At 37.8% G+C, this 15080-nt stretch overlaps 1 protein-coding gene across 1 annotated transcript in view; it reads right to left on the bottom strand.

Annotated features, from left to right (window-relative positions):
- Positions 1-7591, bottom strand: part of LOC145991659 (neuronal acetylcholine receptor subunit alpha-9-like) — a 77920-nt gene extending 70329 nt beyond the window's left edge. Inside the window, exons 1-2 of the mRNA XM_083127724.1 lie at positions 7470-7591; positions 3322-3541 (exon numbers count right to left, since the gene is read on the bottom strand). Of these exons, the coding sequence (XP_082983850.1) occupies positions 3322-3541; positions 7470-7547 (298 nt within the window). The 5' untranslated portion in view covers positions 7548-7591. The remainder of the gene's footprint in view (positions 1-3321; positions 3542-7469) is intronic.
- Between the last annotated feature and the right edge of the window lie 7489 nt (positions 7592-15080).

Below are 15080 nucleotides of genomic sequence, written 5' to 3'. Positions count from 1 at the left end.
GCGGGCAACGAAATTTGGCCGTTCAGGGCAACACATTTTGTCTAAGCATTTATTCAGTGAATAAATTTGATAAATTTGATAAAATGACTAAAGTTTGAACAAAATTTACCCATACCCTCTACATTCTACCAATACGGACCATTTTGTGAGAAAATTCCGTGTCAAAATTGGGAAATTTCAAATTGCTTCCATTTTCTAATCGGCGAATAAATTGGATAAATTTTGAGAACTAACGAAAATTTTACGAGAACTATCGAGGACTAACGAAGAACTAACGTCCTGACTAGGTTTGAGGTGGGAAACGAAATTTGGCCGTTCAAGACAACACATTTCGTCTAAGCATTTATTCAGTGAATAAATTGGATAAATTTGATAAAATGACTAAAGCTTCAACAAAATTGACCCATACTCTCTAGATTCTATCAATACGGACCATTTTTTGAGAAAAATTCCGTGTCAAAATTGGGAAATTTCAAATTGCTTCCATTTTCTAATCGGAGAATAAATTGGATAAATTTTGAGAACTAACGAACATTTTACGAGAACTATCGATATCTAACGAAGAACTAACGTCCTGACTAGGCTTGAGGTGGGCAACGAAATTTGGCCGTTCAGGACAAGACATTTCGTCTAATCATTTATTCAGTGAATAAATTGGATAAATTTGATAAAATGACTAAAGTTTCAATATAATTTACTCATACTCTCTACATTCTACCAATACGGACCATTTTTTGATAAAATATCCGTGTGAAAACTGGAAAACTGCAAATTACCTCGATTTTATGTTCGGCGAATAAATTGGATAAATTTTGAGAACTAACGAAAATTTTATGAGAACTAACGGGAACTAACGAAAATCAATCGATCTGGATGGTTTTCGGTTCGAAGTTGAATATGGGTCGAAAAAGTGTGAAGTTGGCCCAACCCATTTATTTCCTTAATAGTTTCCATGTATTTTCGGAACAAACGAAAATTTTGTAAAAACTATCGAGAACTGCCGAGGAACTAACGTCCTGACTAGCTTTGAGGTGGGCAACGAAATTTGGCCATTCAGGACAACACATTTTGTCTAAGCATTTATTCAGTGAATAAATTGGATAAATTGGATAAAATGACTAAAGTTTTAACAAAATTTACCCATACTCTCTACATTCTACCAATACGGACCATTTTGTGAGAAAATTCCGTGTCAAAATTGGGAAATTTCAAATTGCTTCCATTTTCTAATCGGCGAATAAATTGAATAAATTTTGAGAACTAACGAAAATTTTACGAGAACTATCGAGGACTAACGAGGAACTAACGTCCTGACTAGCTTTGAGGTGGGCAACGAAATTTGGCCGTTCAGGACAACACATTTCGTCTAATCATTTATTCAGTGAATAAATTGGATAAATTTGATAAAATGACTAAATTTTCAACAAAATTGACACATACTCTCTAGATTCTTTCAATACGGACCATTTTTTGAGAAAAATTCCGCGTCAAAATTGGGAAATTTCAAATTGCTTCCATTTTCTAATCGGCGAATAAATTGAATAAATTTTGAGAACTAACGAAAATTTTACGAGAACTATCGAGGACTAACGAAGAACTAACGTCCTGACTAGGTTTGAGGTGGGCAACGAAATTTGGCCGTTCAGGACAACTCATTTCTTCTAATCATTTATTCAGTGAATAAATTGGATAAATTTGATAAAATGACTAAAGTTTCAATATAATTGACTCATACTCTCTACATTCTACCAATACGGACCATTTTTTGATAAAATTTCCGTGTGAAAACTGGAAAACTGCAAATTACCTCGATTTTATGTTCGGCGAATAAATTGGATAAATTTTGAGAACTAACGAAAATTTTATGAGAACTAACGGGAACTAACGAAAATCAATCGATCTGGATGGTTTTCGGTTCGAATTTGAATATGGGTCGAAAAAGTGTGAAGTTGGCCCGACCCATTTATTTCCTTAATAGTTTCTATGTATTTTCGGAACTAACGAAAATTTTATGAGAACTATCGAGAACTAACGAAGAACTAACGTCCTGACTAGTTTTGAAGTGGGCAACGCGAATGGGTCGGGCCAACTTCACAGGGGTTGGTTTTCGGGCATAGCGGACCGGACACAACGTACCGTGGGAGGTTGACTTTTGCTTTCTTCTGTCGTGTGAAATTTGCAGCGAGTGTTTCGTTCATATTATTTACATTACAGGATCTCTATTGTTTGTCGGTGCTGTGAAGTGATAAAATAGGGGGACCGGGAGTTATTGATGACATACTGGAGAAGGGATTTTCGGAATTTACGAAAAAAGTGTAAACAATCCGAAATGGAAGGTCTGTTCCTGATTTGGAAAAATTGTTTCAGGCAGGAGTTGTGAAGGATGGTAAGCAGTATATTAGGCATTTTGATTTTTGAGAAGAAAAAATATCTCTACAGAGTGATTGACTGAGAAACTTTATTGTTGGCCTTATTCGTTGGTTTCCTCTGCGAAAGGTGTGAAATAGTAGAGGATACTGAGATTTATCAAATTTATTACATGAAATTTGAAAGGACGGAAAATGATTGTGCCATTTCCTTCCCGTTCAATGTTCATCGCACTGCATGAAGGAAATAATCAAAGTTGAATTGTTGGACTCTACGTAGCTACTATCAGAATATATTTGCGAATATAAAATATCATACATATATTTTACCTCGTTACATTTGGATATTGATACAAGGATGAGAAATTTCCCATGCAACTTAGTTGCCACCAAAAATGGTGTAACACTGTAATTGGTGTGGCACAACATCAAATGGTGTAACAGGGCACCAAAAGTGGTATTAAAAACTGCAATTTTGCATGAACACCAAAAGGGGTGTTCCATTACCACCATTTTTGGTGGCAACCTACCAGTGGCGTGCGGTGACATTTAAACTAGGGTACGCAACATGGGCCAACCGAAATGAATTATGGGGGCCAGAACCCCCCCCCCCTCCCTGGCCATCATGTTATTCAGAAAATAACTTTTTCTACAATTTTATTTAGTTGTAGTGGAGTTCAAGGCGAAATGTAACAGTTGAAGGAGAAATTAATTGGGACACAATACTAAACAAAAGTAAATGAAAAAGTTAAAGTAAACTAACAACATGTAAAATACCTTCTAACTTAATTATGTATAATACTTGAATTTTTATTCAAATTAGAAGTGTAGATTGTTCACGCACGAAGTTACAGCATTGCATTTTATTTCAAAAATGTTGAGTAAGGGTTTCTTTGACATGGTATGCCCCCAAAGTAACTCAACTACATTCACATATACAAAATGGTCTACTTACTGATGATATTGATGAGGATGCTCGGCATGACGAAGGTGAACAAATAAAATGCCGTCCTCCGAGCTATGACGATGGTGTAAGTGATGGTGGCCACGGGTGAGTTGCAGCACGGGTCGTTGAAGCTGTCCTCCCTGGCTTTGAGCGAGATGAGCTCGAACTCCCCGTTGGTCTCGTACACTTTGCTCGCCTTCTCGATGTCGCGGTCCCTTTCCAAGATAATCTGCATACGAGATAAAAGTGGCAAAATATGTCCTCAAATATCCAGTCAGACTACATTTCTCATTGACATCCAAAAGTTATAAAAAGTTGATAGAATTATGAATATTGATTGAATTGGTGTTTTAAGTCCACTTTATGCACAGTAAGGCTAACCGGGACTGTGCCTACAGTTTAAAGTGGGATCCGAACCACTATGTGCCTTCACCGGGTATCGAATCCGGGACCCCTTGATTACAAGGCGACGACGCTTCCACTGCGCCATCGGGGAGGCACTTTGATAGAATTATGAATACAACATTGTACTCATTGCACTTCTACCAATATAATAAACTTCTATATTCTATTACTATACAGGTGTACATATTCTACATATGTAATTCGTCGCCGCATTGTAATCAAGGGGCCCCGGTTTCGGTACACGGTGGAGGCACATAGTGGGTCGGATCTCACTTTAAACTGTAGATCCAGTCTCCATTGGCCTTACTGTCCATAAAGTATGTAATTGTTCCTTAGATCTTTGTCATATGTGTCCGGCGGGACGTGGTGATGATCTCATCATCTCCAGAATTGCAGAGACCGTGAATATGTAAAGCCCCCTACCCATGCACGTAGCCAGGGGGAGGGCTAAGGTCGTCGAAGTGTTCTCCCCCCGAAATCCTACAAATATCTAATCTAAATAATACATACGAGAATGGTAATTTATTTTATTTTCTTAGCAATATTAAACATATTTTATAATAAGTTGTAATATACTGAGAAATTCATTTTTAGGGCTTCTACTTCCGCTTTTTCGCCTTTGGATGGCGGCTGCTCATGAGGGATGCGCTCCGTCCCCCTCCCCCTGGAAATAAAATTCTGGCTACGAGCCTGCCCCTAACTCTACATGACTATGAACCTTCAAGATTGTTGCAAGCAGTCAAATGCTTTACCTGTATTCTGTAATAACGTGCACGTAGGGTGGGCCCTGTGACCCTGGGGCACACAATATACGCGGGGCCTATTTTTCAGAGGTTTGAAAAATCAGATTTTTGTTCCTTAGTCTGAAGTACAAAAATCATAATATAAACATTATTATAATTAATAATTTATAAATTCCGCATTATTATCTAAGAGCAATAAACAGTTCTTGAACTATTGTTTCTTTTCACTTCCGGTGTGCCACTGGTTGTGTTAATATCCAACTATTATTTTACGTATCAAAGCAGCAATTTTTAATCATATCCAATAACATTCTCTATCATGATTATTTTGTTTCTTATTCTCCAGTAGATGTAAGATACGAGGGTCACTATTTATATTTTGAGCCTTGGCAACACTGATTGAAGTTAGGCGCGATTTGACGTTTGCACGGAATCGTCTGGCATTATTGACCATAACGTACTTCAAATGTTTTGTCAATAGCTTGATTTGTGTTGTTTATGTTGCCTTGGAGATTGCGCGACAACAATAAAATGGAATTAATTCGTGAACATTTTCGTGCGATGATTTTTTACGATTTTCGACGTGGATTATCAAGACAAGAGTGCATCGATCAACTTACTTCCACATTTGGCGATGAAGCCCCATCCTTTGCCACTGTGAAACGCTGGTATAACGAATTTAATCGTGGCCGCCATTCGCTCACCGACGAGATTCGTGAAGGTCGTCCAAAATCAGTTGTTGTTCAAGAAAACATTGAAGCTGCGCAAAACCTAATACTGCAAGATCGTCATGTGACATACTGTGAGATTGAGGCAACCATAGGCATTAGTTCCACCAGCATATATAAAATATTACATGATCATTTAGCTGTGAGAAAGGTATGTTCTCGTTGGATCCCACACAATTTGACAAAAACTCAAAAAGACGCTCACGTCAATTGGTGCAAAGAAATGCTCAATAAATACAATCGTGGTGCTTCAGAAGTCGTATATAAGATTGTAACAGGTGACGAATCATGGATATATGCATATGAGCCGGAACGTAAACAGCAGTCGACTGTATGGGTGTTTCAAGATGAACCCAATCCAACAAAAGTTGTTCGCGCTCGAAGCACATCGAAACAAATGGTCGCCTGTTTTTTCTTGAAAACTGGTCATGTGGCAACTGTGCCTTTAGAGGAACGTAGAACGGTCAACTCTGAATGGTACACAACAATTTGTTTGCCAGAGGTCTTCGGTCAAATACGGAAAACAAACAAACGCCGTCGGATCATTCTTCATCAAGACAATGTCAGCTGTCACACATCTCGTCTAACAACCGACTTTATGAACAGTCAAAAAATCGAATTGATGGTTCATCCGCCGTACAGTCCTGATTTGGCACCAAATGACTTCTTCTTGTTCCCGAATGTCAAGAATAAATTGCGTGGACAACGATTTTCGTCGGCGGAAGACGCCGTTGATGCGTTCAAAAACCATATTATGGAGGTGTCTCAAGAAGATTGGAAAAACTGCTTTGACAAATGGTTCGAACGAATGCAAAAGTGTATTGACCATAAAGGAGAATACTTCGAACAACAATAAAGCAGTTTTCAATGCCAAATTCCAGTTTTTTCATTGTTAGGCTAAAAATATAAATAGTGACCCTCGTATAATGCAGAGCTAGATGATTTAATAAAAGGCCAGGATATAGTGAAATTTGTCAAAGCTCAGAGAATAAAGTGGTTTGGACATGTGGAGAGAATGATGAAAGACCGGATGCCAAGTAGAATGTCGAGAGAAAAGCTTCACCACGGAAGAAGATAGGGCAGACCACAACTTCAATGGATAGACGACGTTGCTGCAACCTTGCGGACGATCAAAATTAAAGGATGGAGGAGAAGAATTGATGACTGAGTAAAATGAAGGCTGATTGTGGAGGAGGCCAAGGCTCACCAAGGGCAATAGAGCCAGAAAGAGAGAGAATTCTTTTGTTTATTTTTCATTGAATTTTGACGCTGTAGTGAATTTACATTATTTCATATAAAATACCGTAGTATTTTCACTTCTACAATTCTATTCTTAATTCTGTAATTCTATAATTAAACTAATAGTACTTTGTCAGAATATGATTCCAGTAAATAATTCTTGAAGCTTTCCTGGCGGCGAACGACGAAGAGGTGTTCTCGGATATCAACCGGATAGGCTTCCGAGCTTTCGAGAGCTAACGTCACTCCCATCTTCAGGGATCACCCTGTTGATATCCAGAGAAAACCTATTCACCATTTCAGTAATTTTGGATACTTTTAAGTGTGTCAATCAGTGAAGTCAGGAGAAATCAGATTAGTTGTTAATTTGAAGCACCAGCTCCTTATAAACCGTACACAAACGATTGTTTTTATTGGCGCGGACCTCCCCTGAAGCACAGGGCCTCGTCTCAAGTGACAGAGTTGCCAATCCCTTTGTGCACACTGAGCTCAAATATACATAAACGCCTCAATTATGCATTTATGCGCACTATAAAACTTCACCAGCGTTCCAAACCAAGTGAAATGGATTAAGACATGTGTTAAACGTTTCTCAAGAGAAAAAAGTGTATGTAATCTGCTTACGACGTATTTGTAGAACAGTTTATAAGCTTTGCATCGACACTAGGCCTGAGCCGATACACTTACCGATATCGATACTTCGAAAATTGTAATAAATAAAGTTGTTGAAAATATTGATCAATATTAGTGTATGAGTATTGTTCTCCAATTATACGAGTATGCATCAATTTACGAAGAAATTTGCTTTAGAATATTCAAGCATTACATCAGAATCTTAAAATGATGTTATATAAGCACAACATTCAGTTTTTCATGCAAAATTGGTGAAAAATAAATAGAAAGTTTCAATTTTTCATAATTTGTAGGATAATTAGATTCCGGGAAAGTATCGGCATGTATCGGAAAATGAATATCGATGCATCGGCTCAACCCTAATCGATACTGAACGTTTCTTTTCCTCCTTGACCATAACATGACTGACCTGGCTCCTGTCCTGCGTCCAAGACCCGAACTTCATCTGGCAGCTCTGTCGGTCGAAGGGGAAGAAGGCGACGTTCATCTTGCAGGACGTCTTGAAGATGCCGTGGGACAGGAAGGTGATCTCCCCCGTGTGCTTCAGGCTCACTCTGGTGTTCATGATGTTATCCAGGTAGCTCTCGGAAGCACTGTGCAACACAAGAGAGAGATTTAGTTCCCTCTGTTACATTTATTTATACCCTACAAAAGCTAGTTCTTGTTTGAAACGACTAATCGTATGGTCTCACTGTAACAGAAGGCAGTCGCCCCTCACTTTTTGTCACTTTTGTCCCCACTCTATGCTAAACCTTATCTAACAAGGTAAACTAAACTGTCCTTGCCCCACAGTTTTGAAACCTAATCGCCGCTACTATGTAACAGTAATTGTTACTATTACGTTTCGTAAGTTTACTATAGTAATGACAAAAGTATGATTTGCTAATAATACATATAAATAACATTTTAATCTCCGTACATATACATATTTCGTAAGGGCAAATATTTGTATCACCTTTTTTAAAGTACAAGTCTTTACTTTGACATTCCTATTTCATATTTAAACATGAACTTTTTGTAATTTAATGGAAATTAGTATTAATTTGAGAACAACCCGCGCGTAGTTAATACTTCGCCACCACATTCTACGATACTTTCTAAAGTATAGACGGTAACCGCAACTCTAATACTTTTGGATCAACATAAATAACTTGTTTGCTTTTAGAAATTTGAATTCTAAAGACAGAATCTCTCAGAGTATACTTGCGTTGCATGACAATACAGATTAAATAATTTACATGTCACAATATGTTAATGCTTCTAAAGACTAACGTAAGACTAACACAAAGTTTCGACTTTATATCCCGGTTAGCTTGAGAGTTATGAATAAGAATCCTTCTTTGTTTTTTAAACATTTTCAACAAGAATTACGTAATACTATATCCAATAGAGTTTACTATAAAGTGTATTGTGCTTCTTCGATGGCGTAGTTGTAACGGCGTCACCTTGTAATCAAGGGGTTCGATTGTAAGAGCAGCCTTTGCAACCCAACCCAACCTACTCTAATGAAGGTCATGTTCTTTTCACATTAAAGTAATATTACTAATGTTTTATATTACTACAATAGAGATAAACTATTTCCATAGAAATATGAAAAAGAAAAACACAGGCCCACCTGTTATATACTACCGTATCAGGCGTCCAAACAAGGTCGTAAGGTATGTTGACAACTTCAGTTCCACCGAAGTCTTCTGGTCTCCACTTCAGATGGAAGTCCACCCACGACTGAATGAGTTCCCCATTTGTAATAATGACTTCGTTCTTCTCTTGCTGGGAAGAAATAGGCGAACACAAGAATTAGCTGATTGGTGTTAGGAAAGGGGACCACTCCCCGTTGGAAACTGAAATGTCAACCTAAAATTATATATTACACTGTGCTGTTATCGTCGATGATTCATTATGCGTGTATTGTCATTACAATAAAGATTTTTTTCAGGATCTGTGAAGGTAAAGCTAAACTTCTATTGGCTGATCAAATTTACAATTACCTGGATATTTTACGAAAGAAAACACTACAAACCACGTTTTAAAGAAAACATTTTATCACCATCTTCTACAACTGTTATTTCTGTTACTGTAACAACGTCAATGTTTGCCAAGAACATAAACATTACACAATTTAACACAAGACAGGAAACAAACGTTATTGATCATTTTACACTAACTTGAACATTAACATTTGACGTTTACAACTAATATAAATGAAATCCTTTAAATTTACAACGCAAAGAAGAACTTGTGCTGTAATAGAGGACAGTCACAACACATTAATCCATTTCAGTCATAGTAATTTGTGTTAATTATTATAAAAGCGTTGCAGGAATTTGATAACTTCATGCTGAAGGAGTGTTTTTTGAGAGGGCAACACTGTCATGGGGGAAAATATGCCTTGTTGGACACCCACTGGAAAAATTACCTTTCTTGCCCCCCTCCCCTGGAAGAATGTCCATGATTACTTGGCTACATTACTTCACTACAGAAAAATGTTAATATCTGAACCGAAACCAATTACATAATGATTCAGTTAAACATTAGTTAAATATGCTAGGCTTCTCAAATTATCTGTTTGAAAGGAATCTTCAAAATTAGTTCTAATGTTCCCAAAAGTGATTTTTTCACAGGCTAAACTCACCACTTCAATAATGTTGTAGAGCGCCAGAGTTAACGTTATATGCATCACATCCTTAGGTGTTGGGCTGGGCCGAACAGCAGAACTGTAGTTCGCCAGCAGCAAGTCCAGAAGCCTCTTCTCAGCGGCACTGCACTGCACCGTCACGATAGAGGACACTGAAAGCATAAAGATGGTACATTGTTGTCACCAAACACTAAGACGTTGTAAATATTTTCCATTTCGGTTCTCTTGGACTTCAAGCTGAAAGTTTTCAAATTTCAGACTGTTGCATACAAAACATGGAAAAATATTCTCTCTCCCATCACTTTAATTTTGTCACCATTCATTCTCATCACTCTTTTAATGTTAGTGACAATGGTTCTACATTAACATGCAATGTTAATTTGACATTGTTCATTGTCTAGTGCTTTAAACTATACTTATATTCTAGCACTAGGTTTCTAGAGAACACCTATCGTCTTCAGGTGAACAAATTTTCTTTGCCTGTGGTAGGAATTGAACCTACGACAGACCTGTGATTTTATCACAAAAGAGAGAGAGAGAAGACGTGCTCTCTCGAAACGTAGTGTCAGAATAATTGTAGTTTAAAACACTAGACAATGATGTGAAATTAACATTGCATGCTAATTCATTCTCATCCTCGCGATTAGCCAAAAGTTGAAGAAGAGCGAAGTAAAATAAAGCAAACCAATGAAACCTTCATATTCCACTTTGATACAGTGTGCTAAAAATGCAGTTTCGTTAACTATCAAACCAACACACCAAAATTCAATATCATACTATTTTCGAAAAATAGCACCAAATTATTGGTCTTAGAAATCAGTTGTTATAAATCACTTCATGTAGTTAAACATGCTAACAAGCTTTAAAAGTGGGGGAAAATTGTATCTGTCTGTCCCCATGAGAAAAGGTGTGCGTGAATAAAAACAGAGAGAGAAAGAAAGAAAAAGAGAAAGGGGAAACATAAGCAGAGTGGGCCACGATCCCTCTCTGGCTCCCCCGTGACAACATTCATGCAAATGAACAGATGCCATGCGTTCATGTCATTGCATGGGTAAATACACAAGCATTACAGACAGATCAAACGATCAGTCTAGTCTAGGAACATAGTCACATTGTTGATGTTATTTTAGAGATAAGATCGGCGATCTCTTTGACCTCCACAATACCCAGGAGCACTCTTCTACTAAGGTGGCTCATAAAATGGCCTCTGATAATGACAACTACATCGTTACCGCAGTACAGATATTTTCTCTGACAATTAACACATATTGGACCTTTTGTACAGTTGTATTGCCCATAATATATTCAGAGAGAAAAACAATTTGAATTTAAAATTTTGGGTGCGTCAGCACTTAGGCTATTTCGCACCCGTCACGTTATAACAAATGACGTAACTGTAATGTTGCATAACTAAAATCTTAAAATATTCTGATCTAGGTTAAAAACTAAGGCTCTAAAGGGGCACTCCGCACACATAAGGTCAAAAAACAGGACAACACACAGACTTATACTAGTCACAGAGCCAGTCGCCAGAGCCTCGTTATTCTGCAAAAAACAATCCAGGGTGTACTACGTGGAAGTGAGGTTGACAATTGGGTGTACTACGTGGAAGGTCACCCTTTGCACCCTAGAGATAAAAACAAGTTTGGGTTGTATTTACTACGTAATCACTCCATAGGTATTAATCAGCACCCATTTATTGGTTATAGATTCCTAACGAATTGCCAATGAGGATAACCCATATCATAATTAATTAGCAAATCATTACACAATTTCATCTTATGACTTCTAGTTTCCTAAATTACCAAATCTAATGTTTTATTAATAAAATTAAATTGTCAGCATTTTACCCACAAAATGTATTTCTATTAATATTAGTGCAATTCGCTTCTTTATACATAATTTTTATCCAATGTAGGTCGAACTGTGCCTTGGACAAAAGTGATGTATAAAAAAAATGATTCAAGCACTTCTCTCAGTCCTGATACATAGGTCACCTCTCTTTTCCCATTCATGTTTTGAGGGTCTTCAAGGATTTGATGACCACGATACTAGACCACGCTAGTGACCGCCTCAGAGGGGGGGGGGGACACTGGCGTACGCAGGGAAGGGACGGATAGGGCTATAGCCCCTCCAGAAATTCAAAAATGAAAGCAGTAAATACTCGGGAAAAATCAAAGGAGTTGAGTGCAAACTCCCTTAAAATAATCTTCGAATACCATTTCTGTGTTTGAACAACTTTTAAAACTAAGATTTTATTGTGTATTCCAGTGCCGCAACTACAGGCGGCAGGGGGGCATTGTCTCCAACCTTGGACGGAAATGAGTTCTAGGGGGGCAAACATTAACGGTCAAGTGTACTTGCAGGGGTCAATTACCGCCCACAACTTCAAATTTTATGCAAATAAAACACCAGTCCGGGAATCTTTTGACTGCACCTCGTAAAATAGAGAGCAAAACTAAAACACTGCCGTTTATACTTACATGAAGCGAATACGATCACCATACTTTGCAGTGGCAATTCTCTCACAAAGTCTGTAAAAACAAGGAAATCTATTTAGGAGGTCATCTATCTGCCATAAATGGAGTTGCCAACAGAGTATTTAATTATGTTATCAGTGTTCGTGATACGTAGGGCAATAACAATTGATTCTTTTGTATAAACAATGAGAGCAATTTCAGCTACCAATTTATTCCATTGATAAGATCACATGCGAATACAGAATTACAGGAATTGCTCGTTGCGTTATGATTCGCCAGAGGGCAGGGTTGTTAAAGGCCCAGGAATTTTATAAATTCAATTCCGGTCCAGGAGAGAAAATGGCAAGCGTAAATGGGTTCTGGACCGTAAAGAACCTTCTTATCTGTAAAGTATTTCAATTCGTTCCAGGAATCTTTCTTCAGGATAAATTTAAATACGGTCTAGCAAACTTTTTCCGGATGAATTTAATGCGGCCCAGGAACCTTTTCTCCGGATCACTATAAATAGGGTCAAAGATCCATATTGAAATGAAACAATACACAACTTGGACCTAATTTAAATTGTGCGAGAAAAAAGATTCCGGTGCTGCAGCGGAACCCAATATAACCCATTAGAATTTATTGGTTCTTTGACCTTTAATAACGCTACAAGAAGCCATTAAACACTCTTCGTGAAGGACACGCCTTTTTAGAGGTAGTAATCAATTTGTTCATTGTGGAGGGATTCCAAAGGTATTAACAAAGCTGCAAAAATTAAGAACAGTTTTTGATTTCATGTCAGACCAGCCTGGACAGCCCGCTGTATTTGTGGAAGAGCGCTCTATTATGCACGCGCGGAGTGCAGAGGATTCCCCCCACCAACAAGTATGTCCTGAAAAGTCCCCACACCAAACGCCCCTTGCCCCCCCCCCGTTTTTTGCTGTCTCCAATTTATATAGTGTCTCCTAAAGTGGACAATAATGTCATTCTTTTGCGTTAATCGAGCGACGAGAATTAGTTATAGTTCGACGCACTAGATGAAAGAACACGCATAGATGCACTGATTGTCACGTACCACTTAGGGCTCCATACATTATCGATCTAGCCACCGGGTACCCAAAACCACATCGTAGCTCAGTTCGTACCCCTCCGAACCCGAGATTTCTGTCAGACGTCCTACTGGCTCTTGAGTGCAAGATTGATCTTTAGTAAAAACTATTGTTGTCGAGCATAATTGCTTACCAATTAAAATTAAACATTAGTAATACTTGGCATGTCTATTATAATAGCTGATGCTGTACAGGGTGTGTCAGAAATATGGCTACATGTTTGAAGTAAATGTACTGGTTACTGTACAATGTAGAGGGAAATGATGAATGGTATATTAAACTTGAAACTTCATTCAATACTGATTTGGTAGGTAGGTTAAAAAGAACTTTAAGAAATCTTAATAGGTATATTAACAACCAATTATTAATTTTCTAACCAAATTTCCATTTGCATACATCATTTTCAAAATTATTGTAATACTATACTTGTGTTGTTAGCAAGTTACTTTGTTGATATGAAGAATCAATTAAGCATGTATAATTTACTGCACAATACCTGGGTGGCAACTCACCTGGAATTCCTTGAATTCAGGGAATTCTGCGTGAATTTTTCCCCATTGTGAAAAATGCAATCTTTTATTAATCCAGATCCCATTTAATTTATACATATTTATTAATTCCCTGAGGCAAGTTTTTCACATTTGTGACTTGTGTTTATAGATGTATTTTTAGTCTGAGTATGTGAAATGGCAAATGCAAACCCCGCATGTTAAATTAAATATTTTAAATATGTATACCGTATAATTGAATTAGAATTTTTGGATACATAGGAATCGCACAGACCCTTTATATTGTTAATATATTTGTTTGTATGTGTGTGGTTGGCGAGAGGCGGTAATACGTAAGGCTGAAAAACATCTGCTTGTACTCTTGAATTTTTGGAAAGTTCGCCTTGAAAACCTGGAATTACAGTTGAATCTTATCATGAATATAAGGTATGCGCCAAAATATACAGTACTGAAACTCGCGCATCTCGAACACGTGGTTGCGTTTGTCGACGGGGCATAGCTCCAGCTGCACGTGTTCGCAGTAGTGAAAAGGAAGTTGTGTTGTGCAGTTGTTGTTGGAAATGGGTCTCTCGACGGAGGAAAAAATATTCATAGTTGAGCATTATTTCCGCTCATACGGAAGCGGTCGTGAAGGTGGACCGAGTTTGAAAAAGGTGACTGGTCTATATGCAACCCAAATGACAATCGTCCACTCCACATGCCCTAACCTAACCTTAGGTTTCCTGACAGTTATGCAACCCAAAAGGCACTATTGTTAATTGGTTGCATATAGACCAGTCACTATATTGTAACATGTCTTATACTTTTCTTCATCTTTTCATTTCAGTACTGTATATTTTGGCGCATACTGTATAACAATCTTTTTCATGTTATCCACAGTCAAACTCTGCTTTTTGTGTGTGTGCATCATCTTAAATGCGGGATTATTCAACAAAAACATAGTCAGTGGCGCAAATTTGAATGCTGAAACGTTACTTCGCAAGGCGTGAATGCCAGAAAGTACCGAACTGACGCGAAAGTGAGTAAGACCTAACGGATCACAAGTTTGTACTTTGAACTGTGCAGGTAGCCTAACAATGGCGCCAGAAAAATTGGTTTGTTTAGAGCTTTGAAAAAACACTATGTACGTATTTAGGAGGGAGGGGAATCGACTGAAAGTATTTTCCAAACACGTTAGTCAATGAATGTTTTCTGAACCAAACCGAGGAAGTACCTCTGTGTGATAAAAATCCTGAAAAACCTGAAAAAAAACCTAAAAAAGGTTTGATTTAGGCGCATAAACCTAAAATGGGTTCTAACAAGCAAAAT

This window comes from Lepisma saccharinum, chromosome 8 (genome assembly GCF_977018435.1).
Source record: "Lepisma saccharinum chromosome 8, izLepSacc3.1, whole genome shotgun sequence".
Taxonomy (NCBI): domain Eukaryota; kingdom Metazoa; phylum Arthropoda; class Insecta; order Zygentoma; family Lepismatidae; genus Lepisma; species Lepisma saccharinum.
The sequence above is the reverse complement of the archived record's forward strand: the minus strand, read 5'-3'. Positions and strand labels throughout refer to the sequence as shown.